The sequence below is a fragment of the Branchiostoma belcheri genome, unplaced genomic scaffold (assembly GCF_001625305.1).
Source record: "Branchiostoma belcheri isolate BF01 breed outbred unplaced genomic scaffold, Haploidv18h27 scaffold8, whole genome shotgun sequence".
In the NCBI taxonomy this organism is placed as follows: domain Eukaryota; kingdom Metazoa; phylum Chordata; class Leptocardii; order Amphioxiformes; family Branchiostomatidae; genus Branchiostoma; species Branchiostoma belcheri.
Genome location: NW_017804464.1, coordinates 3,698,799 through 3,724,414, shown reverse-complemented (window position 1 = coordinate 3,724,414; position 25,616 = coordinate 3,698,799). Strand labels below are relative to the sequence as shown.

The window sequence follows — 25,616 nt, the reverse complement described above, 5'->3', positions numbered from 1 at the left end:
GAGTATACGCTGAAAACAAGGAGGCCGAGAAATGCCAAAAGTTTAATTTTTCTGGAATTCAAAAAGCGGATATTCATCCCCTATCACACCCCCGTTTTAGAGCCCCCGTTCCGAAAAGGTCCGTATCTCGCTAAGAGAGCGTCTTTCATTCCCAAATTTCGGCATTTGGCGAGTTGGGAAACGAGATGGGCTCTCATGGGGGTTTTACTCCAGGTCTTTCCTGCTCTTGTTCTTGACCATGAGACTCACTTCAGCTAACTAAATATCACGAATATACAGAGAAAGAACCGTTTTAGTCTTGCATCTTTTCATTTTGAGACAAACATTACTAGAACTACTTGCGTACGAGCGCCTGAATACAGAGTTTTTAAAAAATATTTTTTGCCATTTCAGTGTTCATTTCAATGATCTCTGACAAACGTACCATCTATTTAAAATATAAATCTTAATTTTATACCTTTTTTATATAAATTGAAATACTCAGATAAATCACATACAGTTGTATCAAACATTCTGTACATTAACTTCAAGCAAGTATAATGAAATGGGTCGGGCATCAAAGTTAATAGCCCCCAACCCTAACCCTAGTCTACCTAGTATTTGTAAAAACAAGAGATTATAAAAAGTGCTTGCAATCCTTTATTTCTTCATAACAAAGTATATACAATAGTTGTGCAAACATAACAATCAGGTAAATAGAGGCTTTGGTGACATGTACTTTGCCTTTCCATGAAAGTAACTGAGAAGCAAAATATCCCTTTTCCAGAGGTAAAATTAAAGAATATTGTAGAGAATATTTAATGTTTTTTTAAACATAGCAATTTCTGTACATGACTTGTTTTGTTACTTCAGACATAAACTTGTACTTACAGGGAAAAAAGATGAGAAAGGGATATTCTACCATTCATTGTTACAGAGAAGCGAATGAGAATACCTTCATAAGAACTAGGCAAAAAACATTTTTATAACACAATCTTCACTGTCCTGTAAATAACTTGAGAGGAGAGAAGTGTTCTTTCTCCTCATCTTTTTAACTTAGTGATTAAAACTTTGTTTTGCAATTAATTTCCATCGGTAATATATGAATAAAGTTTGTACACGTCATTCACAATTCACACACAAACAGCTGAGGCACTTTGAACCAAAGGTGGCTACGAATACTTGTAACCACCCCAGTTCTAAAAGGGTGCTAGAGGTACACAGTACCAAGTTTTCAGTGCCATACAAGATTGTACTCACTTCACAACATTGCTAACACATACTACACAGTGCATTCTTCGTAAAACACAGCCAAATTTGAATCGCAGCAAAACAGCCTACATGTGGTAACTTGTATATCCCCCCCTAGAAGTTATATCAAACCCTCAGCAGTATTTCTAATGCTGCTTTAAGTCATATGAACTGTACACATTGTAAGATCCAAAATTTATCTAAGGGTGAACCTCAATCACACATTTTTTTTCACATTTTTGAAGTTTGATCTCAGCATTCGGATTTCGTTTGAAGCATGTGAGCATTGTATAAAGCATGGCACAACAAGTGGTGTAAAATGTGCAGACTTTAGAAAACTTTCACATCAAAGTTTTCAAATGTCATTCTTACAGTGCAGATAAAACCCTATGTTTGTGTTACGATTAACTGCAATTTCATGGTTGTCATTAGATGCACATGGGTGATTTGTTTGTGGAAGTCTTATAGAGGACTGAGTGTTATTATTTTGTAATATCTATACATTTTGTAACACAGAAAATCTGAACATTTGGAACAGAGAAGCATAGCAGAATTGTAGTATGCATAGCTGGCATGTAGGACACATGTTAACACTGTAACATATTGAGAAAGTTACTGACAATCCCCTAGTTCATTTGCATTTCATGGTAACAAAGTGAAGTCTAGAATTTACAGAAGTGCATTCAAGAGCTTGCATCCTTTATACATAATCAGCATCAGAAGCAGACACACAGAGGCAAATAAACAGCAAATTATAGGGCATATCACAAAATACTTGAGAACTACTTTCAATGCAGATTCCTCAACACAAATTGCCACAAACGGATGAGTGTATAGATGGCACTATCATTGAAATGTAGCACTACCTTTCTGTTTCCATGTATGCCTGTTATAGGATCCTTTCTGTGTCAACCAATAGTTTGTGCAAATGGCTCGTCCCGTCTCTTTCCAACTTTGAGACTAGTGATCCGGTGGAAAGACTGGGGGAAGTTTACTCAACAAATCCCAACTGCGTATGTATTGCTTGACCACAAAGTATGAATCAGGTATATCTTGTGCCCCTAAAAAGGCCCAGAAACACAAACTTATTGCCATGATTACTTCAGACAGAGCCCTACAGTTAGAAACTTGGGCATACAGGCAATGGACACCTGCAGTGGACATTTCTGTTTAAAATTCTGATGGAGAAAAACACTTTGACTAAATTGCCTATCTAAGTGCCCTCAAACTCGTTGTTTTTTTTCCGAAAGTCTAAAAAAATGTCTTCAAATTGGTTTGACAAGAATAAGAGCTTCTGGAAGGCTAGAACTCTCTATTGCAGACTAACAAACTGGACATACTTTATACAACAGCTAGCACAGCATTTCCACCTGATGTCATCCCCTGACAAAGTAAGGCGATGAAAATAAGATTTTAATTAAGGTATCATTCACCATGTAAACATAGATAGTGGTACCGTAAATAGTTTTGTTACATCTTTTAGAATTTTGGGTTAGAAAAACTTTATTAGTAAGAAACAAATCACTGAACTGAATAAATCAATAAATAAATCATTTCACTTTGTGTAGATGAATGGAAAGCTGCGAATGACATGTTTAGTACAAGTTAGACAAGTGAATTTGACCTCTCAGGACAATGTTACCACAATTTGGGATGGAGAAATTAGATATCTAAATGCAGCTCACTTTCAGCTTTCAAAATACCCTATCCAAAAATGGCTTGGTCCAACTTGCTCTATGCTAAGGGGAAAAAAAGCAGTGCACAAGGCAAGGCAGCACTAGCCATCCCTTTCCAAGAATGGAACAATCTACCAGTCTTGTTGAAATGGTCTGGTCTTAGATCACACCATTTTTATCAACAGGGGGTTCTTTTTCTGTGTGGTCATCAAGGTTCTTTACAAAGGGGGCCGTTTGATGTTTTTGCTGGCGATCTCTTCTTCTTTCATCTTGATGCGAAAAGTGTCCAGTTTCTGCTTCAGCTCAGACCACTTCTGGATCTTCTTGTCCAGCAGGTCTGACAGTGTGGATGAGTAGGCTGGAAAAGAGAAACCATCATTTTAGTTCTACGTTTTAAAATTTAATCTGTTGACACTATAAAACAAGCCAGCCACAACTGCATGTTCCAGTCCTATTACCCCTGAATACATTTTCCTTAGAATTAATGAGAACTTCAAAATGTAGTTGTTATCAACCAATATTATAGCTACATAGCTAGTTTACTAGTTACTGTTAGCTATAAACAACACTGTTTTGGTGTGACACAATAGAGAGAACTTAACTGCACAACAATTTTAAGTGGTACGACATAAGAAGTATACAATAATAACAGGTGTGAACTAAAATATAGACAAAATACAGACCTTCCACATCATAGTCCACTTCATCAGTCATCTCCAGCAGGCCTCGTTCTACAATCACCATCTCCTCCATTTCCTGGGGAAACATGGCACACATGTCATGACAATTTATCTGTGTTGGCAAGCACTGCTGGAGTCAAGCACCCATTAAGTCATTTTTTTTCTGTAGCATGTGTGTGTACGTGTGTGATTCTTTTGGGGAAAAAACAGAAGGCTCTGTTGAAAACGGTGTAACTGATTTCTTTTCGGTTGGACCTTATTATCATACCTACATTCATTTTTATTCTACGTTCATTTTATACATGTATCTTTTCTCTGCTGTCTCACAACCCCCTAACTTAAGAGAATTGGTAGCCAAACTTCAGTGTGTTGAACATTACTATGCCCAAAATGTTCTAACATTGAACTTTTGATGAAATACAGATACCACACCAAACCTGGTTCCTACCTGTACAGCACTCCTGTACAGCCCTAGTCCTTACCTGTACAGCGCTCCTGTGCAGCCCTAGTCCTTACCTGTACAGCCCTAGTCCTTACCTGTACAGCACTCCTGTACAGCCCTAGTCCTTACCTCTACAGCGCTCCTGTACAGCCCTAGTCCTTACCTGTACAGCGCTCCTGTACAGCCCTAGTCCTTACCTGTACAGCACTCCTGTACAGCCCTAGTCCTTACCTGTACAGCACTCCTGTACAGCCCTAGTCCTTACCTGTACAGCACTCCTGTACAGCCCTAGTCCTTACCTGTACAGCACTCCTGTACAGCCCTTGTCCTTACCTGTACAGCGCTCCTGTGGTCCTCCACCACCTGTTCCTCCATCTCCTGCAGCTCCTGCAGCGCCTCGTGGAAGTGCAGCAGCTCAAACGACACCTCCCCCTCGTTCTGCGTGGCCAGCAGCTGCAGGTCAGAGTTCTGCGGAGACAGGCTGTTGTTCCGGCTGTTCTCCGGGATGGCGGACAGACCCTGGGACGGTCCGGGGGCACCCGGGTCACCTGGACCCAGCTCCTTAACCCTGGGTCAAAGCAAAGGGCAAAAAATTTCAGTGAACAAGTAAGAAATATTTTCAGACAGCACGTTGGCAGAACGTACTGCGCCTGCGCGAAACCACAATTTTTCAGTTTTTGTTGGATCGATGTTTGGTCACCGTTGCATTAGAATTTTCCTGTTGCAGACGATATCTTTTCTGACATGACATTTGAAAACTACACACTGGATATTAACCTATAAGCGAATACGACGTTAAATGAGACGTTCTGCCAAAGTACAATGCACAATACACGGGTTTCGCGCTGGTGAAGTACATTCTTTCGATGTGCTTTTTCAGACTATCTTCAAAATACTGAATCACAGATTTTTTTTGCCTTGCTTCTATGCAACGTTGAGGCACATTTGAAGAGCTCATAGCATTTCACACATGCAGACAACCAGAGTATTGGCAATTCCAATGCATTGATTGACCCCTTCCCTTTTATAGCAGCTTTACGCGAGGTTGGAAGATCAAAAAAAATTTTCTTGTCATCATACCACTGCCTGACAACACTTTTGTGTGGCCATGGCCAATACATGCAATGTTGAGTACATGCACAAACAAACACATGCATACACACACACACACACACATGCATCTCCTCTTCTCAGGCCTTATCACAACACAACTACAACCAGGCCGTATACAAGCAAGGAAAGACAGTCAGCTTAGACAGAAGCATATAGCATACTCAGGACTGCCCAGGTCATAGCCAGGGCTGAGGAGACCGTAAGGGCCATGCTGGTTTGAGGCCTCCCGTTCAAAATCCTGGAGGGGGGTGCAGCCATACTCCTTAACCCTACAGGGTGGGCATGTTCCAAGGAAGAAAAAAGGTGGACAGAATGTTAGAAAAGAAGAGTCAGTGAACACCAGTGAAGGGTGGTTATGGAAGTGTAGAACAGATGACACCGGTCACATTCATATGGAAAGACACTGGAAGTTCAGAAAACCGTATAAAGTGAATGTAACATAAAGAGAGAGCTTTTCTTTTTATTTATTACTATACATCAGTGTTAGAAATACCCATCTGCAGTCTGCATTTTGCAGAGACATTTTCAATATTGCAGAAGAAAAATCCAGCAACCTGCAATTTTGCAGACTGAAAAAAATCAGGCTAGGGATTTAATGGTGTTTAAGGTCTTTTGTGTTTACTACAGTGACTATATTATACTAGTAATTTTGCATGTATTTTTCAAATTGCATGTAAAATATTTGCCGACATGCAACTTTGTAAATTTTGGGTTTAGACCCGGACTTTTAAGTGTGTATTTGCAGCAAATGTTTCAAAATTGCAGAACAAAATTTCGACATTCTGCAATATTACAGTAAACTGAAACAAGGGATTACTACCACTAGCATTTAGCAATATTTTCCAAATTCCCAGCATCTTCCCGTATTTTTAGTGACCAGTGTAAGAAGGTTCCAGGTGATGGTGAGGAGGTAATGGTTAAGTGTGACCTTACCTGTCGGCGTATCTGAGAGTGTTGAGGGTGTGTTCACAGCTGGCCGATCCAGGTGAGATCATAGCAATCTGCAGGACAGAGAAAAAACGTTAGGCCCAAACACCGAGTCTACTCTGTAAACACCCATCTAGCAGACATTTTGTACATTCAGAGTTCAGATTGTCTCTCACTCTCTCTATCCGATTTATCGTTTGTTGTTCCCTATGAACCAATGGTTAGACGTGTGCGACTAGGAATATCTAAATTTAAGGTTAAAATTTGGATGAATACAGAGCTTATTTATCCTAACAGAGTTAATGAAACTAGGTGCAACTCTAAAGCTGAGCAGACATTGAGGTTGCATGTTGGCAGAATGTACTGCACCTGTGCGAAACCCATAATGCATTGTACAAAGCACTTTGGCAGAGCATCTCATATAAGGTCGTATTCGCGTATATAAGGTAAACATCCCGTCTGTAGTTTCCAAATGTTATGTCGGAAAAAATGTCTTCTGCAACAGGCAAAATTCTGATGTAACGGTGACCAAATATCCAACAAAAAAACATGAAAAATCAGGGTTTCTGCGCAGTACGTTCTGCCGATGTGCTGATTGAAGTAAAACTCACCATGCATGTCTTCGACCTCTCCCCGATGAAAGAGTCTCTGAGCACTTGGGTCAGCTTGCTGGCACGGAAGGGTGTGTGGACTGAGTTAGGCCGGCCCAGGGCTCGTATACACTCCTGTCACAGGGTCAGAGATACGACAGATGAACTCTCACATAAGGATGGTTCTAAATTGCAGAAAATTCACTGCTTTTAGAAACTTGGGGCTCAGTGTGCAAACTTTTGAATTACAGAATTTCATGCGGGGCAATCCCAGCTAGCCTAAATTGCAGGCTACCAAAAGGCTTGAATTCTGTATCAGTATAGCCAGTATAACCGCCCTTCGGCATAACACACCAGCTTAATTCCCAAAGCAGAATTCACCAAAACAAGACTCTAACATGTACTCATTGAACTGTTTCTTTTTCCCAAAATGGGCTCTCCCCTTATATTGAACATGTATACACTGATTGGATACAGTGTCTGGCTTTTTCACTGTGACTGGTAGAAGATTACCCTGAAGTTCACATTCAGCTAACCTAGGTTGAGATACCTTCCCATGTTCTAACACTTACCTTGAGAGCGAGTAAACTCTTGTTGATCTCAGCTCCCTCCATGCGAGTCTGTCGGTCAGAACTGATGGTGTCTGCACCTCTCTCATTACCTGCACAAAAGGGTTGACAGAAACACTTTCAGTAACTGTAAACTTATTTCCAACACTTAAATGTTGACTGGTTTGATATATTCACCAGTGGTATACTTTTTTCAGTGTTATGCAATATTGCAAAATTTTCTTCCGCATTTCAGAAATACTTTCTGCAAATACACATTTAAAAGTCTGGATCTAAACCCAGACAAAATTGCATGTTTGCAAACAGTTAACATGCAAAATTACCTGTATACTATAGAGTCAGTAGGTAACATAAAAGCTCTTAAATACCATTGAACCCGTAGCGGTTTTTTGGTTCAGTCTGCAAAATTGCAGATTGCTTAATTTTTCCTTTGCAATATTGAAAATGTCTCTGCAAAGTGCAGACTGCAGGTGGGTATTTCTAACACTGTATACATATACAACTGTGCATGAGGTATTGACACACTGTACAAGATGTACATGTATATGGATGTATTGCATAGATAAGGAAGTTTTCTAACCTGCCAAGTCAATCAAAGAAAACTTTCCAAACAGTTTTCTTGTGGCCCTGGTAATGAGAAGGTAAGACATCACTTCATTAGCAACAACATTCCCATATCAAGCACTTTCAAAACATGCCATTACAAACCAGGAGGTAACCCTACCATTTTCAAGGTGCATCTCTCTTCAAACATGGGACCTAAAGATTAAATACCAGGTTCAAATCCAGGTTTGGAACACCAACAGTTAGACTGTGACCTGGCTTTATCTCATTGTGTCAAGACAATGTAGTGACCATGCTTTTTTCTAGAAAAATTTAGCATGAGGAAGCAGATCACTAGCATGGCTATGGAGCAAAGCGACTGAGTGGGGGGTTGGCACAGGCTTTTGGAATTTTTACAAGAGTAACACAGTTTCTAATTCTAGAATTTATTGTTATGACATTTCGTTTTTATATTTACACTAGAAAAAGATCATTTTGAGAAAGAATTAATGTTGTGCATGTAGCTACTTAGGGTTCAATCTGAGAATTGATATGAGGGAGCTAGCTTGTTACATGAGGGAGCAGTGCCCTTATTCCCGTTAACCCCTGGTGACTATATGTGACAAGGTTTGCGGATGTTGCCCACCTCTTTCGAAGGATGATCTGAAAGACGGCGTGTGAGCGCGAGGAGTGCTGATTGGCTGAGGTCTGACCGGATGTCCGTGTCCTGTTGCCCTCGGTGATGAGTTTGAGGACGTCGTCCACGGTGGTGACATGCTTCTCCGTCAGACCCACCACCTGGACCTGCTGTTTCCCGTCCTCCAGGACACGCAGCTTGTGCTTCTTGTTCTGCAGGTCAAACACCTGAAAAGACAACAATATTGTTCTTGCTGAGGTCAATGACTAGGACCAGAAGTCTGTCACCATGGTAACTGGTGTTAGGTTACATAATGTTGCAAGTGCTTGTTCTGCAGGTCAAAGGCCTAAAAAGACAACAATATTGTTTTTGCTCAGTTTCTTCCTCTTTTTCTTCTGTTCAAAACAAATAATGTCAATGACCAGGACCAGATGTCTGTCGCCATAGTAACTGGTGTTAGGTTACGTAATGTTGCAAGTGCCATGCAGAACTGAGTTCAAAAGGGTCACCATATATATGAGTGTGTTTTCAATTTCTCCAAGGTGAAAACCAACAAACGACCTGTTAAGTTTCCTTACCTTTCCACCGTAGATCTCAAAGAAGCTGCAGCCAACAATCAGGTCTTGGTTTTTGTATGCTGCAGAGTTTAGCAGCTTGAAGACATCACGAGCTAGACAACAAAAGACAGAGGCCATCAGTACTGTATACTGCGCTGGTAGGGAGACAACTCATCATCTCTGAGACTTAAAAAAGAAGTACATGTGTGTTGTGCAAGAAAAAACGAAAATGAAATAAAATAATAAAGCTCTTAATGACAGATATAAGGCTTTTTCATACAGTAGTTAAAGAACTATTCCATATTTGCTCTCATGCACAGAAAACTTACCAGCGAGTGCATAGATGCCCTTGGATGTGTCCTGGTCCTTACCCTTGAAGTCTCCACCCATCGTCTGTTTAAGACACATAGAAAGAAATAAAGATATGTCAACATCTTTTTTTTACCAGATTACACTAACTAACAAACCAACAAAATGTGATCTACCAAAAGCATACTCCAATGGACCTATCACATTATTACGTCACAGATTGTTTACCTGTTCTAAAGAACTTTCTAGAACGGTCAGTTAAAGAATAAAGATCATTTCAAAGTTTTCAAAGTCAGGTATGTTTGATTTTTGCTGCGTCTAGTTTTGTTGACACAGCATTACATGCCGTAATGGGTGATTTAGTTGTGACATTAGACGAAAGTAGTACTGTATAAAGACCTTATATTAAGGCTAAAGCTAAACAAACGCACGCCGTGCTACGCACCCCTGTACAATACGTCAATTGAGTGACATTCATTGCGGTAAACAAACTGTGACGTAATAATGTTATAGGTCCATTAAAGTAAATATCTAATCTGTTGATGACTGAACAACTTCTGTCAGACTGAACAACTTCTGTTACTGGTGATATTTTTGTTTGTTGTTACACAAAAGTTGACCTACATGGGTTTTGCCACTCCCAGTCTGTCCATAGGCAAAACAGGTGGCCATGCCTCTCTCAAATATGGTCTCCACTAAAGGCTTGGCTGTGTATCTGAAACAGAGGAGGAATTTGGTCTGAGGTCAAAACTAGACAAGATTTACTGCTTGTAAGTATATGTACACAGTTATATGCAGTACAAACTTATACAGACAGGTGGTGCTTTGCAAAAAAAAGCAACAAATGTATGAAGTTCTAGTGACCTGGTAAGGATAGCAATCTGAAACACAAGAAGAATTTGGACAGGTCAAAACTAGATAAGATTTACTGCATGTACAATAGGTAAGTATATGTACACAGTTACATGCAGTACAAACTTATACAGACAGGTGGTGCTTTGTACAAAAAAACAACAAATGTATAACTTCTAACAACCTGGAAAGGATAGAAATCTAACTATTTTTCTAGTTCTCAGTCAGTCAAAACTTTTGACTGCAACAACACTAGAGGAAAGTTGAAAGTACACTTACTACAAAACATACACAAATTAAACATAATCCTGTACCACTTACCTGTAAACTGTTTCATTTGAAGCCGAATCGTCAAAGGAATAGTCAAAGCGGAAGGTGTGGTTCTCCAAGTATTTGGTCAGGTCCACCTTCAGTTTACACTCATGGACCTGGGAAGGCAAAGACAGAGAAAATGTCTTACTGCACATATCAACCTATTTCCTAGTACATGTATGAATAAATGCTAAAATTGGCTGTCAAACTATTTGCTGACTGGGATCCTCATCAGTCGAACTGTCCTGTAACAAGTCTGATAGAAGTACTTCAAAGGAAACTTAAAATTCTACAGGCCCCAATTGTGGAACAACCTGTCACTGAAGTAACGCAAGACTCTGGGACTGGTAAAATTTATTTAGGAATTGTGATGTCATGATCAAAATGAGAGGTGAAATTGTGTGGGTCTTTGTTGTCATTCTGTATCGTATGTGGTACCGTAATCTTGTATAGTTTGTTAATCGTCCTTTGCATGAAAAACAGGTTGCTATGTACCTGAATGTTACTGCTGGTGAAATAAATAATCTGGAAACTAGACGTGAATGTTGGACAATGTGCCAGATGTACAGAGAACTAACTCACCACTGTGTTATGTTTGTCTGGAGTTGTGATGACGTCCACTTCTTTCTTGGCCATCTCCTTCTTATTCAGGGGTCTTTTCCTGACACACACACAAATCTGGTGGTCCTCAATCTACAGCAAAAAAGAAATCATTTTAACTTTACAAGATAACATATCAAATTGCTCTACATCACTTCAAATTATTATCATTTCCCTTTACATCATGAATTCCTCACTCTAATTTTAGTAGTCCAGGAGTCGAGTCCTCAAGCCAATAACCATTCCTTCTTGCGATAATGATGCATCAAATAAAAAATGATTACATACAAAGAGAAATACAGCTACATGTAGTTGGCACTTTTGGTATGTCATTTGTGTCTTTCTAAAATGAATTCAAAAACTGCATGCCAACTCCTCGGTATGTTTACCGCTGTTTGTTTACATTCTTTTTAGGAGCCTCCTAAAAATACAGTGGGCCAGGCGCAACTTATTCTCGCACTGCGCGGAGTTGCTTGAAAAGCAAAATAGCCACGCTAACATGTTGGAAGTTACCGACAATCAAGATGGGGAAATTTAAATCATTTATATTTACAGTTTTGGCGCAAAAATCTTACAATATATCCCTTTAAGACTTACCGGGTCAGCGTTAGTTATAGTTTTGATGTCCAGGTTGGCACGGAAGGCGCGGACCATCTGTAGGAACTCCCAGTTGGGGTTGCCGGGCTCATAGTCCGGGTCATTCGTACGGCGCTTCTTCTCGTCCTCCATTCTCTTCCGTCGCTCCTCGCGATCCTGCTTCAACCTCTCCACCTCCTTAACACAGTTGGAGCGTCGGCGGGCTGTGGGGATGAGAACAACATTGATACAGGGCTGGAAATACTGGGTGCATGTGCACCTTAGTGCACCCAAAATTGGAGCTGTGCACCCAATTCTTTTTGTAGGTTTACGTATGTTTAACATCAAGGTGTTAGAAAAACAACAAAATCATTGTTATAGTACTTGTTTTTAGAAATGAAACATTCTACTTAAAAGAAAACAAAAAAAAAGATAATCCCTACCTACTGATCCTAATTTTTTCAGGACTGAAACAAGAAGCACAACTTTTTTTCCCTAGGCCAAACAACCAGACAAATATATCTAAACAGAAGATATACATGTAAAACCCAGAGCAGGTTGCTTACAGGCTGGGATGGCCTGTTTCTTCACAGCCTCCACCGGCGCGGCGGGGGCAACTGGAGCCGCGTCGCCATTTTGTGCGGGCGGTGCGATGGTCGGTCGTGATTTCGCAGTCGGGACTGTAGCAAAAGGAGAAGTGTTCCAACCAATAAGAAAGTTGCCTGTATACAGCAGTTATGTAAGTATGACTGCAAATTGCATGGCAGTATGAAGTTAGTATGTATGTGCCAGCCCATGACAAGCCAAATTGTTGCAGGATATAATATAGGAACAAAACAGTGTGTTAAAAGTTAAAATCTCTACAAGCATCTATTATTGCAATGAAGACTAGTGTACTTGGTGAAAGTCTAGATTGTTAGCTACTTTGCCAAGCAAACATGATCTAAAATCTGCTGGTAATGTTGGGTTAGTTGTCAATACTAACATCCTTGGCAAGCTGATGCTGTAAAAACTAGAAAGTATTATCAAAGCATAAAGATTGGAAAGCCCTTCAAATGTAAATACATGTACATGGCACATTTCTATTCAATAAATGTGGTTCTATACTATAGTAAGAAGGTAGCAAAATCACAACGTATGCAAGGACAATATATAGGAAAAAGAAAGGCTGCTGGGGTAAAGCAATCAAATTGAAAGGATTGACCATTTTTCCACAAGGATGACTTATGAGGTACGTTTCTTTTTTCATAATCACTCATCAGTTAACTGGGTAACGATTTCAGGAAAATGAGAAACTTTTGTTGAAGAATTGTAGTAAATCAAGAAGCAATGATTAAAAAGTTGCAATTCCGCACAGGAAGCCTGGTACATGGTAGACCCTTGGGAAAAATAATGGCCAATCTCACAACCAACTCACCTGCCTTGGCACTGGAACGTCGAAGAGAATCTGGGGGGGTACACAAACATAACAGGAGAGGGGGGTGACGGGAGGAAGGGGTGTATGTACAGGGGGGTGGTTATGATATGACTCATATTCATCACATGTACGTCTGTTGTTTCATGAAATTAGATCTTTCAAAAAATCTACAAGAAATTTACAAATTACATGCTCCTTGTGTTTTTTAATGTCAGTCTCCTTTACTTTTGTGGTATGGTTGACTTGTGTTACTTTTTTAAAATGCAAGTGTATGGTATGGTTTTAGTGTACAGTTTTCAAGGTTTTAGTAATTTTAATTTTGATAGCAAACCATTAATATAGATCTAGAAGCATCACCTTTAATGAGTCACATTATAACCAGTGTCAAATCAACACCTCAGAAATAGTTCTACCAGTCCTGAACATCCCTATTCTGTAAATCCAGTGGCCCAACCCCATGTGCCTAGGAAATGCCGCTGGACCACAAGACTTCAGAAACAGGGGTGTGCAGGATTGTTGGTGGTTTCTCACCTGTTCTACTAGAGGATCGTCTCATAGTTCCTAAGTAACACGACGGAAAGAGAGAGAGAAGATAGTGCAGAGAAGTGACAATGAGAACAACACAAGGTGAGAGACAAAGACGGCACTACAACAGAGCATTATGTACAGTGTACAGTACAGGTACAACATTGCAGACATGTCAAGTTTTAGCAACTAGAGTTAGTAAGTCAGATGCAAATAATGTTTCACTACATCAAAACTACTTCAGCTAGAAGAACAAAATGTTTTCCTATTGTAAAGAACATGTGACGCAACATACATCTACATGTATACATAACAAATTTCAATATGTATATTCGATAATGAAAATGCAGTCAGGGAACACAGGCAAAGCAATAAGCAGCTAATTCTGAAAATAGTTTCAGAACAAATTTTCCTTTTGGTTGAGAAAAAGTTCTATCACTGGACTACTGTTGTTTTCCTTCAGGGTATGTGTAGATCTACTGAATCCTTATTTCATGGAGCCCAACTGCAGGTATTACTATTAGGCAAAACATAGCAACAAAAAGCAGATGTTCACAAACCATATTCCTCAGGAATGTAATTAGATTACCTGAACTTATAGCAAACCTGGAGGCCCCGACACATTCAGTAGGACATTGGGGACACCCTCTAAGGTACATTCCTGTAGCTTTTAACCACAAGACTTCAGCCCTAGCGGTCAGCAATGGTCAAACTGTAGACCAAAACTAATGATGACCGCTGGGCACATGGTGAAACTGTTCATCTCAAGCTCTTAGCTATAACCAAATGACAAATACTATCTAAGATATCATCCATTCTGCCAAACAAATGTGCAGGGACCTTTAAAAGAACGTTTTTTCAACAACGGTCATTTATGTGATTAATGTAAAAGACATTTCAGACGTGGAAAATCACATTACAAAAGGATTTTCAGCATACGCTTTGTATTTATAATTTAGCAAGAATTTAGACTACATTGATAAGGCTTACAGTTGATTACATTTTCCAAACCCTAATGTCTTTCTAAATTCAAAGTAACCAGTGTCAAGTCTTGTTCCCTTCTGTCTTCTGTTTACAAGAGAGCAAGGAGAGAACGTTGATGTAGAGACAAACAACAAATAAAAGGGACAACAACAAAGGGGACAACAACAAAAGGGGACTGAACACAGAAACATGCCATAAGATTATTAAGAATGTACACATAGCACACAGGATAGATTACTTGGGTTACATTTTAGACTAGTACAGTATTCCAAATAAAAGTGTACATGCAGGAATATTTTGGGTTACACTGGGTTTCAATATTTTGCCTATGTCTATGTTTAACATATAAAAACCCCTTCACATTTTCTTGTATAGACAAGAAGTAGGTAACAGTGGTCGAAATACTTTTTTCCAGTGCTCTGCAATATTGCAGAAGAGTCAAAATTTTGTTCTGCAATTTGGAAATACTTTCTGCAAATACACAAGCCTCCTGTCCATACTACAACCTTCTCAAAGCAATAATTCCTTTTTTACATCATATATAGCTTTGTAAATCTGTACAGTAGCATTACTGGACTGCAGGAGAATTTCAGGTTTATAAGCATGAACTATGGATTGATATGCAAATTAGTGAAGACAATTTTTTGGAAGTCCAAAAGGAAACAAAAGTTAGACAAGTCAAGACAAGGATGATGCAAATTAGTGAAGGAGCTCCAGTCCTGTTGTTTCAGAACAGTCTGTCCCTGGGGCCTGGAAGTTTTAGTTTGCTAAATTGAAAACTAATGAATCTGGAGCCTATTTTTCTTTCTGCAAAATTGCAGATTGTATCATTTTTTCTTCTGCAATCTTGAAAATCTATCTGCAGATTGCAGACTGCAGACAGGTATTTCGAACACTGAGGTAACCTTGACCATAAATTTAACATATTGCCAATTTTCTAACACAGGTTCTTTAAAAGCCCAGAGGATCACTCTATCCGGGAGACTATCACATTCAAGTGTTACACCAATAATATTACAGATGGATGTTTTACGATGGGTTATTTACGATGTTGTTAGTACTCACTTCTTGACTCTTGGTCCCTCGGTGTGATACTGCGGCCCTGCTGTACTGCCATTGACGGTCGAGAAGGCTGGAAAAAAAGACAAAATGTAGAATTAGCTACAGTAAAAAAAAAAAAAAAGATGAAAACAGCTGTAGTCAGACTCCTCATTTTTTTAGCAAACTGTAGACATCAACAGCTCTAGCACTAGCTTTGTAATTATATCATTGTCAAATACAAAATGTAGGCAAGAACAGATGCAGTCTAAAATGGTCCTAGACCTAGAATGAAACATACACAATAGGATAGCACTCACTACATATTGGGGTTCGTCACAATTATCGTCAAGAGGAAAAAACATCATGGTGCACGATCTGAAGTGGAGCGTTTGCGGTGTTTTGGATTTGGTATACAGTTCCAAGCTGTCTTTGAGACGAGAATATTTGAAGCGACCTAATGACTTAGAAAACCCTGCTCATTACTAATTAATGAGACTCAGACTGCATGGAATGTACCAAAGGAGGCATATGGAGGGGGGGCACGATCAATGGGACACACAATGTTGCATTTTTGTCTTTCTACTAAGACTTCTTGAGTATCTAGCAATGTAAAGATAAAAAAATGACAGGCTGACAAAATGAAGAGAACAGCAAGATAATATAATATGCATCTTCCAGACCTCTTCTGAAGATAGCTGCAATTTTGAAGGTGACAATATTTACGGTTATATTGCTAGGCACTTGATTCTGTTATGACGGCAACAAGAGGAGTTGGTAAGAGAACAGGACAAAGGTGTCCAGGTGAACAGAATCAGCCGTGAAGCCAGGCTATGAATAATTTACAACACAAGGACTATCATGTCAGGGATGTCTTATGTTTATACCACATGTCAATCCACCTTAAATGGTAGGTGATCATGAACCTAAGCTGGCTGATCCATAATCCGATTGTACTGTGCTTGAAATGAGGTTGAAAATCATTCTCAGATAACCTGGTTTGTTTTAACTTTATTTAAGTAACCAGTATGTTTCCTTTCATATTTTAAGTTAAAATCAGATCTTTTAACAGCTTAAGTTTAAACACCACCCATGACAATCTGTAGAAAATGTAATATATTGGTAGAAATAGTAGAGAACTAGAGAGAGAACTGGTTGAACCAGATAGAGAAATGCCTTGTATACAATGATGGCTGGTTAAATTTGAAACTCTAAAATATTACCAAAGACTTATGAATCATACATCTATGCTTGTGACAGTCAGTACGAAATGATATGATTGATAGCTTATCATTTTCCTCAGTGTTACTTAAGGTAATGATGCTATAATAACTATTTTATTGGTTTTTGTGCATACTGTTACCTTGGCAGAAGGCTGTTGAACCTCAACATGGGCAACTTGTGTAGCAGGCTTCAGGGCAGCATTGAGCGCAAAGATGTTTTCTACCTCAATCTATGAAGATTAAAAAAAAGGGACAAGTGCTTAAGGAGAACAAGGACTATTTCATGTTTCAAATATACCCCGTATCATCAAATCATTGTTTCTTTTTTTCAACAGACAAAAGCCTTATGGCTTTAATTTATGCTACTTTAATTTCTTGCCTAATACATTATTCAGAATCTACAAGAAAAAGTTAGACAATTACACCCCTTATTGAATCAAAATTCCAGTGCCAATAATATATCAAGATTGACCCCATATAAGTTCAACTGGAACTGAGGCCTAGGGAAAAAATGTTGTGTTTCCTGTTTCAGTCCTGAAAAAATTAGGGTTGGTAGGTAGTTATCATCTTTTTTTTTTCAATATTATTATATTAATAGACTTCTCTAGTGATCTAACTTATACTGTTTAGCAAAGTGAAACTTGCAAGTTGCATGAGAACACTTATAATATATTTTCATATGTATGTCCCTTGCAGGGGTCCACCAAAAAAAGGCTAGGGTTGGCAGTTTTTTTTCTAAAACTATCTTGTATCATAATTCATATCCTACATATTTATGCCATGATAGAATTTGTGGTCCATGTTCTTTGATAATCTAGAGTCGGTCGGGAAACAAGAAACACAAATTTTTTCCTAGGCCACAGCCGTATGGAATACTGTGACATAGTGCAATGTCCTACCTCCTTGCCCTTGGTCTCTCCCCTCTCGAACCATTCTACTGTCACACTCTCCTGTTCATCATTCAACCCACTCACAATGGCTGCATGGATGCGCCCTGGAAAAAAGGATTGGCGATGTCAATGGAACGCATACATTTGTACAATGTATCTAATTCTCATCTGAAATTCTGAACCTTTTGGTAAGCCCACAATACATAAAGCACAATTTGCAGACATGTATTTCCCTACCCTATAATGTATACAGCAATTGGAAATATTATTTTCTGTAGTGTCCTTTTATATATTGGCAATCTGGGTTCTTCCACCTTCTACAACAACATGGCCAGTTTTTGGCACAGACCCTGACTGAAGCTTTGTGTAATACAATAGTAACTGTATCAACAACTATTTTATCCTTGTAAAAATTATTGAGAAGAATGAGGACAATTTAACCATTATCCAAGTGGACCCAACAAGACTACATTTTATTTGTTCATGGAAGTCTGTAATGTCAATTTCATTACTGTACTGCTAAAACCTTTTCCTGATAATAGTATCTACAAGTTATAGACTGGAATGAATACATAAACAAGTCCTTAGCAGGCCTAGTTGGGCCATGAACCTATATGACCTAACCCTTACCCCTTAGCAGTAACCATCACATTGGTATGTTTTAATGTGCATCTATTTCTATTTTAGTTGCTGTCATATATTCTTGTCCACGTAAAATTATAAAAAGACATACACCAGGGCTCAAAAAACTTTTCATCTGTTTTCTGCAATGTGTGATTTATAATATCTACCGAATATTTTTTAAGGTTGTTTTTCAATTAAGTTCTGCATATCTTTAATTTGGCACTTTTAAAGTTTTCCAGCCCTATAGACATATGAGTATCTTAAGAGGACATCTCAACACTTAAGACTGAAGGCATGTTTGCCATGCTACTGATTCGGCAGAAGTGCCACGCGTATCATACAGAAGTATATTTGCCATGGCCAAGTATGATCACTATGTGGGACAAGTCTGACAGCTGACAACCTCCACTGACCCCTGACCTCTTGGGATCAAAGGTCACTTCTCATTTCAGTCTTGTATCTCTCCTTTTCTTCACAGTTGAGTACTAAGTACTAAATCAGGATCAGTGTACACTTGTACGTGAACTTCAGACGTGTACACTGACGTGTACAGTTTCATGGTTGGAAGTCTGTTATAATCTATGCAATCACAAGCCAAAGGGCAAAATAGCATCACACATACAATTGGTTTTCAGTTTCATTTCTATGACACTGAAATTGTATGAAAGAGAGTCCCGTGGTAGAAATACTGTTTTTCAGTGTCCTGCAATATGCAGAATGTCAAAATTTTGCTCTGCAATTTGGAAATACTTTCCACTCAAAAGTCTGGATCTAAACCCATGGGACATTATCTAATACATGAAATTGAAAAATATATGCAAACTTACTTGTATATAGAGTCAGTAATAAACACAAAATTTCTTAAACACCATTTAACCCCTAGCCTGATTTTTTTCGTCTGCAAAATTACAGGTTGCTTAAATTTTCTTGTGCAATATTGAAAATGTCTCTGCAAAATGCAGACTGCAGATGGGTATTTCTAACAGTTAGTAACACTGCAGTCCTTGCAAAATTGCATCACAGGTCACACACTACATTTGGTAATACTGGGTGCAGAATTATCTTGATCAATTGTAACATCATTATAGCCACTGGTCTAGATCTGTTCATCAATGTTTTATAACATGTCACATCGTAAACTGTCTGAGAGCCTGTCAAATGACTGAACGCAATTTATGACTGTTATTCCAAAGTCTAACTCACTGAATGAGTGATCAATGTGTGAAGTAGAAAATTGTTCAGCTTCTTAGACTTTTATAGACTTTTCATGTCAACAGCCTTTCTCCACAATGTAAGTCTACACGTACATGAGCAACTTTCAAGGATTTTGGCATACTGACAGCTATGGTTGAATTTAAGAATTTACTTATAGGAAAACCAGTCCTGACTAAAAACCAACTTCTCATTTGTATGCTATGATAATATACAGACACATGGCAATAACAGTGACGAATTGGTCATACTCAGACTGACTCATTCAATCAATGGTAAAAAAATCTCTGCATTCAGGAGTTACTACAATATACATGTAATTCTAACACAGAAACTTATTAATAGGTCTCACTGCTGACTTGGCTACTGATCATGACTTGGTCTCATGACTCAGTAGTTTCATAGATTGAGTTTTCCTACCATATTTGGCCTAACCAAATAGTGCTCACTGTCAACACAGACATGTGCACTGAATAGTAAACTTCACGTCTGAACGAGATTTCAATTCACATGATCTAAATATACACAGATTAACGCCATTTAGAAACCTGTGTTTGTGTGTGGCAAACTAGGCAACAACTTAATACATAATGTGTCTACTGTTGTCAGGTACTGTTGAAACTATTTGACTTACGTTTGTCTGTTTGTACTGTGTTGTTATGGCACAGAGTTACCTGGCAACAATTTGGCTCACCTAGATACCAGGTGTTGAAAATTCCCACACTCATCAGATCAATATGGAATGGTCCACCACATACTAAATACTTCCAGTTTATGCCATTTCATTTGTTTTCATTGCAAGATACTTCATGCTTAAGTTATGCTGTTTGCTTAAAATGTAGCATAGTAAATGCCATAAAACCAGCATGTCTTGTTTGTAAACAAACCCCTTTGATTTATCCTAAAATCATTGTAATTAATTTATAACATGTACAGTACTTTCACCAGTAGCCAGGAAAACCCTGATTTTCATACTGATGGACAGCCTATTGCTGTGCCAGTTTGAGTCCAGCGATAATCGTATCTACCTCAGCAGCTGTCCCAACAGTGTTTCCTTCCTGTAACATAACTGTAACACACGTCTATCGTCAGCTTAGGTCATATCACAGGGGAGGCTCAGACTCAAGATAGGAGAAGAAGGGAAAGTGATAGATTTTCACTTTTTCTAATCCTCTCTTGGTGGTTCCAGATAAACTTAACCATAGCTCAGAATCTTAGAATACTAGCTATGGCTGGGTACAAGAGAGATTTAGTCAGGAGAAAGTTATCTGAATTTGTAAATAAGTTTATAATATACGATTAAAATCAAGAATGTATCAATATTGTAGTGTCAACAGTCAAAATGTACATGTATAAACTGTATAAAATTTAGTGAAAGTTAGATTTTTTCCGTTTTGTCATTGTGACAGGTCAGAAAAGTCTCATAGATTTCCATTTGTGTGATTTCTCCCATGTCTAATTTTTACACCCCAAATTTGTATTACCATTAACGAATCAGCCCTAATTACTAATCTTCAAGCAAGGTTCCACATGGGGGCCCCCAAGCCCTTTTCCGTAGAGCGTAATCGGCCGTTTTAATTCTACGTAGAGCGTAGACGGACCCTCTAATTCAACGTAGAGCGTAATTGGCGCATTTGGCGTAGAGCGTAATTCGCCGTTTTAATTCTACGTAATGCGTTGTAGCTATCGGGAATTAACCGTAAAGCGTAATCGATTAATTGTGCGTAGAGCGTAATCCAAGCCGCAAACGGGAACTCGAGGCCTAGCAAGTTCCGGGTTGTCGCGGCGCTCGAGGTCTTTCTTGCTCTACCCCCCCTTCTATACAATCGAACAATCCACTAGACTTGTTCCCAGAGCCATACGCAAGAGCAAGGCAACACATGGGAATGATCCCACAGTGCGCTGGGTACGAGATTGACCTTACCATCGGTGACGTACAGGAGGACCATTGGCCAAACGCCACAGATGGCCACAGATGAAGAGGGTAGAAGGCCTTAGAACCACATGACTTGTAAGGCCCAATAGGGGCCCTCAAGACGTTTCTTAGCGGGAACATCATTGCTGATCAACGGCCAGGGTAATGGAGGACACTCCCGAAAAGAGCAGTGTCATCCCCGTCATTGTGCGGGTGATGGGTAATGCGGGACCGTCAGCAATCGGCAGCTGAGTCGTTTTGACAAATTACGCTGTATTGTTTGCGGCCTTTTCTACCTTCGGACGACAACCCCACAAGGCTCAAAGGTCCACTTTTTGGTCCACTTTTTATCTAAAGGTCCAAAACTTTTCTTTAAAAGACGGACTGATTCGTGTCACCAGCAAGGCTGGAATCCGCCGTAGGAAAACTGCTCACTTTGTCATTGAAAAAGTTATCTCTGATTTTTTCTTTGAAACCCTCTAAAAACGCAGGAAATGACATTTCAGAGGGTTCATTTTTCAAAATTTCCCGGGGGAGCATGCCCCCGGACCCCCCTAGGAACCTCGCGCCTACGGCGCTCGTTAATCTCCCCCCTTCAAAATCCTGGCTACGGCCATGTTTAATACCTCCATTGACGGATCGCCCTCCGATCTTTGGGCGATCGACTCGCGGTCAAGTTGGTACCTGCGGTAATACTGAATACCCCGTTTTGTATTCTATACTTTCAATGTATAAGGAAGTGACCGCCGGTTACTACTTTTAATTCAAGTTATGTGACCTCTACATATGATAAATCAAAAGGTTTTCACGCAAACATGCAGTTGCTAGGTGATTGAGTTCTGCATAATGCGTTCGGAATCTTTCGAATTTAGCGTAGAGCGTAGAGAGGCGTCCGGAATTCAGCGTAATACGTAGCCGGCTCTCAAAATTTAGCGTAGAGCGTTGTCGGAACCCCCCCTTGGGGGCCCCCCCACATGGCAATTGAATTTAGGACTAAGAGTTCAGATGGATATTTGCTCATTGCTAAGGGACTCAGGCTAGACACAAGGGATAAATTAGCAATCAAGCACTGAGACACATGCAGCAGGCTGAGCTAACAATGCCTACGGTACATGAGTTGGGTGGTTCTTCAGTCTAATTCCCTTTTTTAAAGACAAAAAGGCAAGGGCAGCAATGATTTTTTTAAAATCAAATGTTATTCAATGGTTATATGATTGATTGACACTGACTGAGCATATGTAACTGTCAAAACATTTTAAAATGTATGTACTCGATATTTACTGTTATGGAAGTGTTGTAGGGTTAGTTTGACTTTGAGCACTTCTAGAAATAAAAAATGTCAACCTCCAATTCAAAATGCCTAGGATGCGGTAGGATATTAGTATGAAGACCAAGAGACATTCTAAAAATAAAAAGAGAAAATCAGATAATAAAAATTTGATATCTTAAAATTGCATGGCAAATTTGAATGAAAAGTTGTCACTGAATTTGTTTTGTTCTTCATCTCTTCATCTGTTTCTTTACCTAGAACTATCGGCAACGTACGAGCGCACAATTTCATTTTACGCTGCCCAATTTCTATGAGCCTGGGAGATAATGCATTTAAGGGGTCAGAGCATGGGGTGCAGTTTCATTAGTATGCAGGACAGCAGGCACACTGTGTTATCAAGGTGTAGCTGGAATAATGACATCATGTGATGATTTCATGCCGACTACATAGTTATGTCATTACCACAGAGATGCAAACAAAATGGACCAGTAGTTACTATGGTTGTACTGAATATGTACAAATGGACGTTTCATGTTTTTTACCGAGCACTGGGAAATTCGGCACTCCCAATTTGCAAGAAACTTGAGTGAATGCTTCTGTAGTTAATGACTAAACAATGTAATGAGAAATAATCATGACTGATGGTTCTGCTTTGTAAGTGGCAGACTTCACTGAATGTGAAACGAAGGACAGTCCTTTGTATTTCAGGACCAAAAACATCTCTGTTTGGAAACTATCCTTGTAATGTATGAGCTAGAATATACAGTAATGGTCTACTAATGGGATTTTCAATCACTGGATAATTACAGACAGAAAAGCTACTGGATTAGATTGTATTGGGGAAGCCCCACATAACCATTCAAATTAAAAATTCAGTATGCGGCCATTCATGGGGAAAATGTTAAAACAGGGGCAGACAGATTCCATTACTTTATATCAATCTGTCCAATATTAGTTACTAAGTATATCTATCTATATTGTTCCCACTTTATCATGAATATGATAAAATGACCTGACAATAAAATAAAATTGAAGGGAAATATCACAAAACTGCAAAAATTAGCTAATCTGTGATCCATATAGCACGTTTCTGCCTGGTTTCAGTGATGACACTGATTATGCAAATGAGGTCATAGCGAGTTCATTCCATGACGAGCTAAGAATTGGGACCCGATATTGGTCGATTTCGCGCGCTGATGCGCGCGCGCGCAAGTGGCCACGCCGTAGCGGCGCTGCGCGCGGGCGCGCATAACGCCCCCCACTAGCGGCGCTGCGCGCAGTTTGTTGGTACGACTATGGATTTTGTTGGTACGCGAAACCTGCCAGATCGGCCCTTGTCTGCGCGCGCGCGTATAGCGCCACGCATTAGCGGCGGTGCGCGCCCTTTGCTTGGTAAGCCTGGGGAATGTGTTGGCGCGCGCGTAGAGCCAAACCAGGCCTTGGTTGTGCGTGCGCAATTTCTGCCATTTACGATCGGCGTTGCGCGCAGGAATTGTCTGGCGTATTCGTACGTGTTCTGGTGCCTTTGATTTTGTTTATCCTGATATCTTTAATTTTGTATGATGTTTGTCTTACGTATCCACAGTAAACAGTAGATGTCGCTTTTTTTTTGAAAAGCCAATTTGCCAGCGCAAGATGATAAATTACCCGGCCTTTCCGGCTCAAACTCTCGGACTTGAAAACTATGGGGATGGGGGTGGACAGGGCATCGAACACAAATAACGACACAAAGAATACAAACACGGGTCATGTTTACCCATTAGTAACAGTGAACTTTATTTAGATCAGTTAAATCAGTAAAATTTTTCGTTTACGTATTTTGTTTTTCTTTTCACAGTAATAACTGGAAGAAAGCTGCGATCAGTTAGCTATCATGTGCTCTCCGTTCCAACTCTATTATACTCCAACACTGCTACGTTTGCTACGTACAAAACAAGCCACGAATATATGACAATCATCAGCCTGTACATACGTTTACATCACAAAAAGTAGCAAAAATAAAGTTTGATCAACGGAAAATTTCAATCAAAGTAGCGTACAGACTAGACGTCAGACGATTCGTTATGCACACGATCGTCATGAAACTCGTCGATATCACAAAGAATCTCTTCGTTGTTACCTTCATACATAATTTTCAAAAACTCCGACTAGCACACGAAAATTATCGTAACTAATGCAGCAATAAACTGTCCATTTCAATGTTAAGGACTTTTTAGCTTTCGATGTCCGAAGATTACATGGAAATTTGCAACAGCTGACGGAGCACAATAGCGTTCAGAGGAGGAAACAAAGATGGCGGACGTAGCGTGGGTAGCAGTATCCCGTCATTCAATGCGATGTTTTTTTCGTGGCACCGATTTGGCGCGATGCGGCGATAGCGCCGTGTCGCAGTCGAAATAAATGTCAGAATTTGTACATTGTACAATCAAGCCGAAAACGTTGGGTTGTGCGTTTCAAACAGCCAAGGACGTAATATGACTGATGATGACAACGATCAGACAACATTTAGACTTTTTCCGGTTGGATTTGAAAAGATGTTGCTTCGAATTCGTTACATACATGTACATGTCGAAAGGGAATATGACTTGAGACTCCGCAAAGTTTGCTTATACACACACACAAAAAAAACAGTTACTCAAGGAACTGGATATGATTTTGGAAACGGTCAAACAACGTCTCTCCATGTAGCACACTACATTTTGTCAGATCACAATATTCCTCCGGATCCGACCATTTTGAGTAAAACCATGGATCCCTTTATGCCTCAAACCATGGAGTTAGAAGGACTATTACTTAGCCTACCTGGGCAAAAATATGCAAAAAAGCTACTTAAAGTATACTCTAGATACATTCTATTGCTTGCACAGAATAAGGTGGCCTTCTAATATTAACTTCTACAATGGGA

General features: G+C 39.5%; 1 protein-coding gene across 5 annotated transcripts in view; it reads right to left on the bottom strand.

Moving 5' to 3' along the window:
- Positions 1-621: 621 nt before the first annotated feature.
- The window catches only part of LOC109486115 (kinesin-like protein KIF2A), a 30,846-nt gene continuing 5,851 nt past the window's right edge, over positions 622-25,616 (bottom strand). The window contains exons 2-22 of one of the 5 annotated variants that reach the window (XM_019789810.1): positions 17,700-17,794; positions 16,941-17,030; positions 15,605-15,671; positions 13,562-13,591; positions 13,031-13,060; positions 12,180-12,293; positions 11,635-11,837; positions 11,020-11,130; positions 10,447-10,553; positions 9,898-9,988; positions 9,294-9,357; positions 8,986-9,077; positions 8,417-8,634; positions 7,808-7,854; positions 7,231-7,319; positions 6,680-6,793; positions 6,075-6,142; positions 5,303-5,410; positions 4,362-4,596; positions 3,590-3,662; positions 622-3,264 (exon numbers count right to left, since the gene is read on the bottom strand). In XM_019789810.1, the coding sequence (XP_019645369.1) occupies positions 3,125-3,264; positions 3,590-3,662; positions 4,362-4,596; positions 5,303-5,410; positions 6,075-6,142; positions 6,680-6,793; positions 7,231-7,319; positions 7,808-7,854; positions 8,417-8,634; positions 8,986-9,077; positions 9,294-9,357; positions 9,898-9,988; positions 10,447-10,553; positions 11,020-11,130; positions 11,635-11,837; positions 12,180-12,293; positions 13,031-13,060; positions 13,562-13,591; positions 15,605-15,671; positions 16,941-17,030; positions 17,700-17,794 (2,186 nt within the window). In that variant the 3' untranslated portion in view covers positions 622-3,124. The remainder of the gene's footprint in view (positions 3,265-3,589; positions 3,663-4,361; positions 4,597-5,302; positions 5,411-6,074; positions 6,143-6,679; positions 6,794-7,230; positions 7,320-7,807; positions 7,855-8,416; positions 8,635-8,985; positions 9,078-9,293; positions 9,358-9,897; positions 9,989-10,446; positions 10,554-11,019; positions 11,131-11,634; positions 11,838-12,179; positions 12,294-13,030; positions 13,061-13,561; positions 13,592-15,604; positions 15,672-16,940; positions 17,031-17,699; positions 17,795-25,616) is intronic. The other 4 variants (XM_019789814.1, XM_019789812.1, XM_019789811.1 and 1 more) reach the window with 4 other exon arrangements.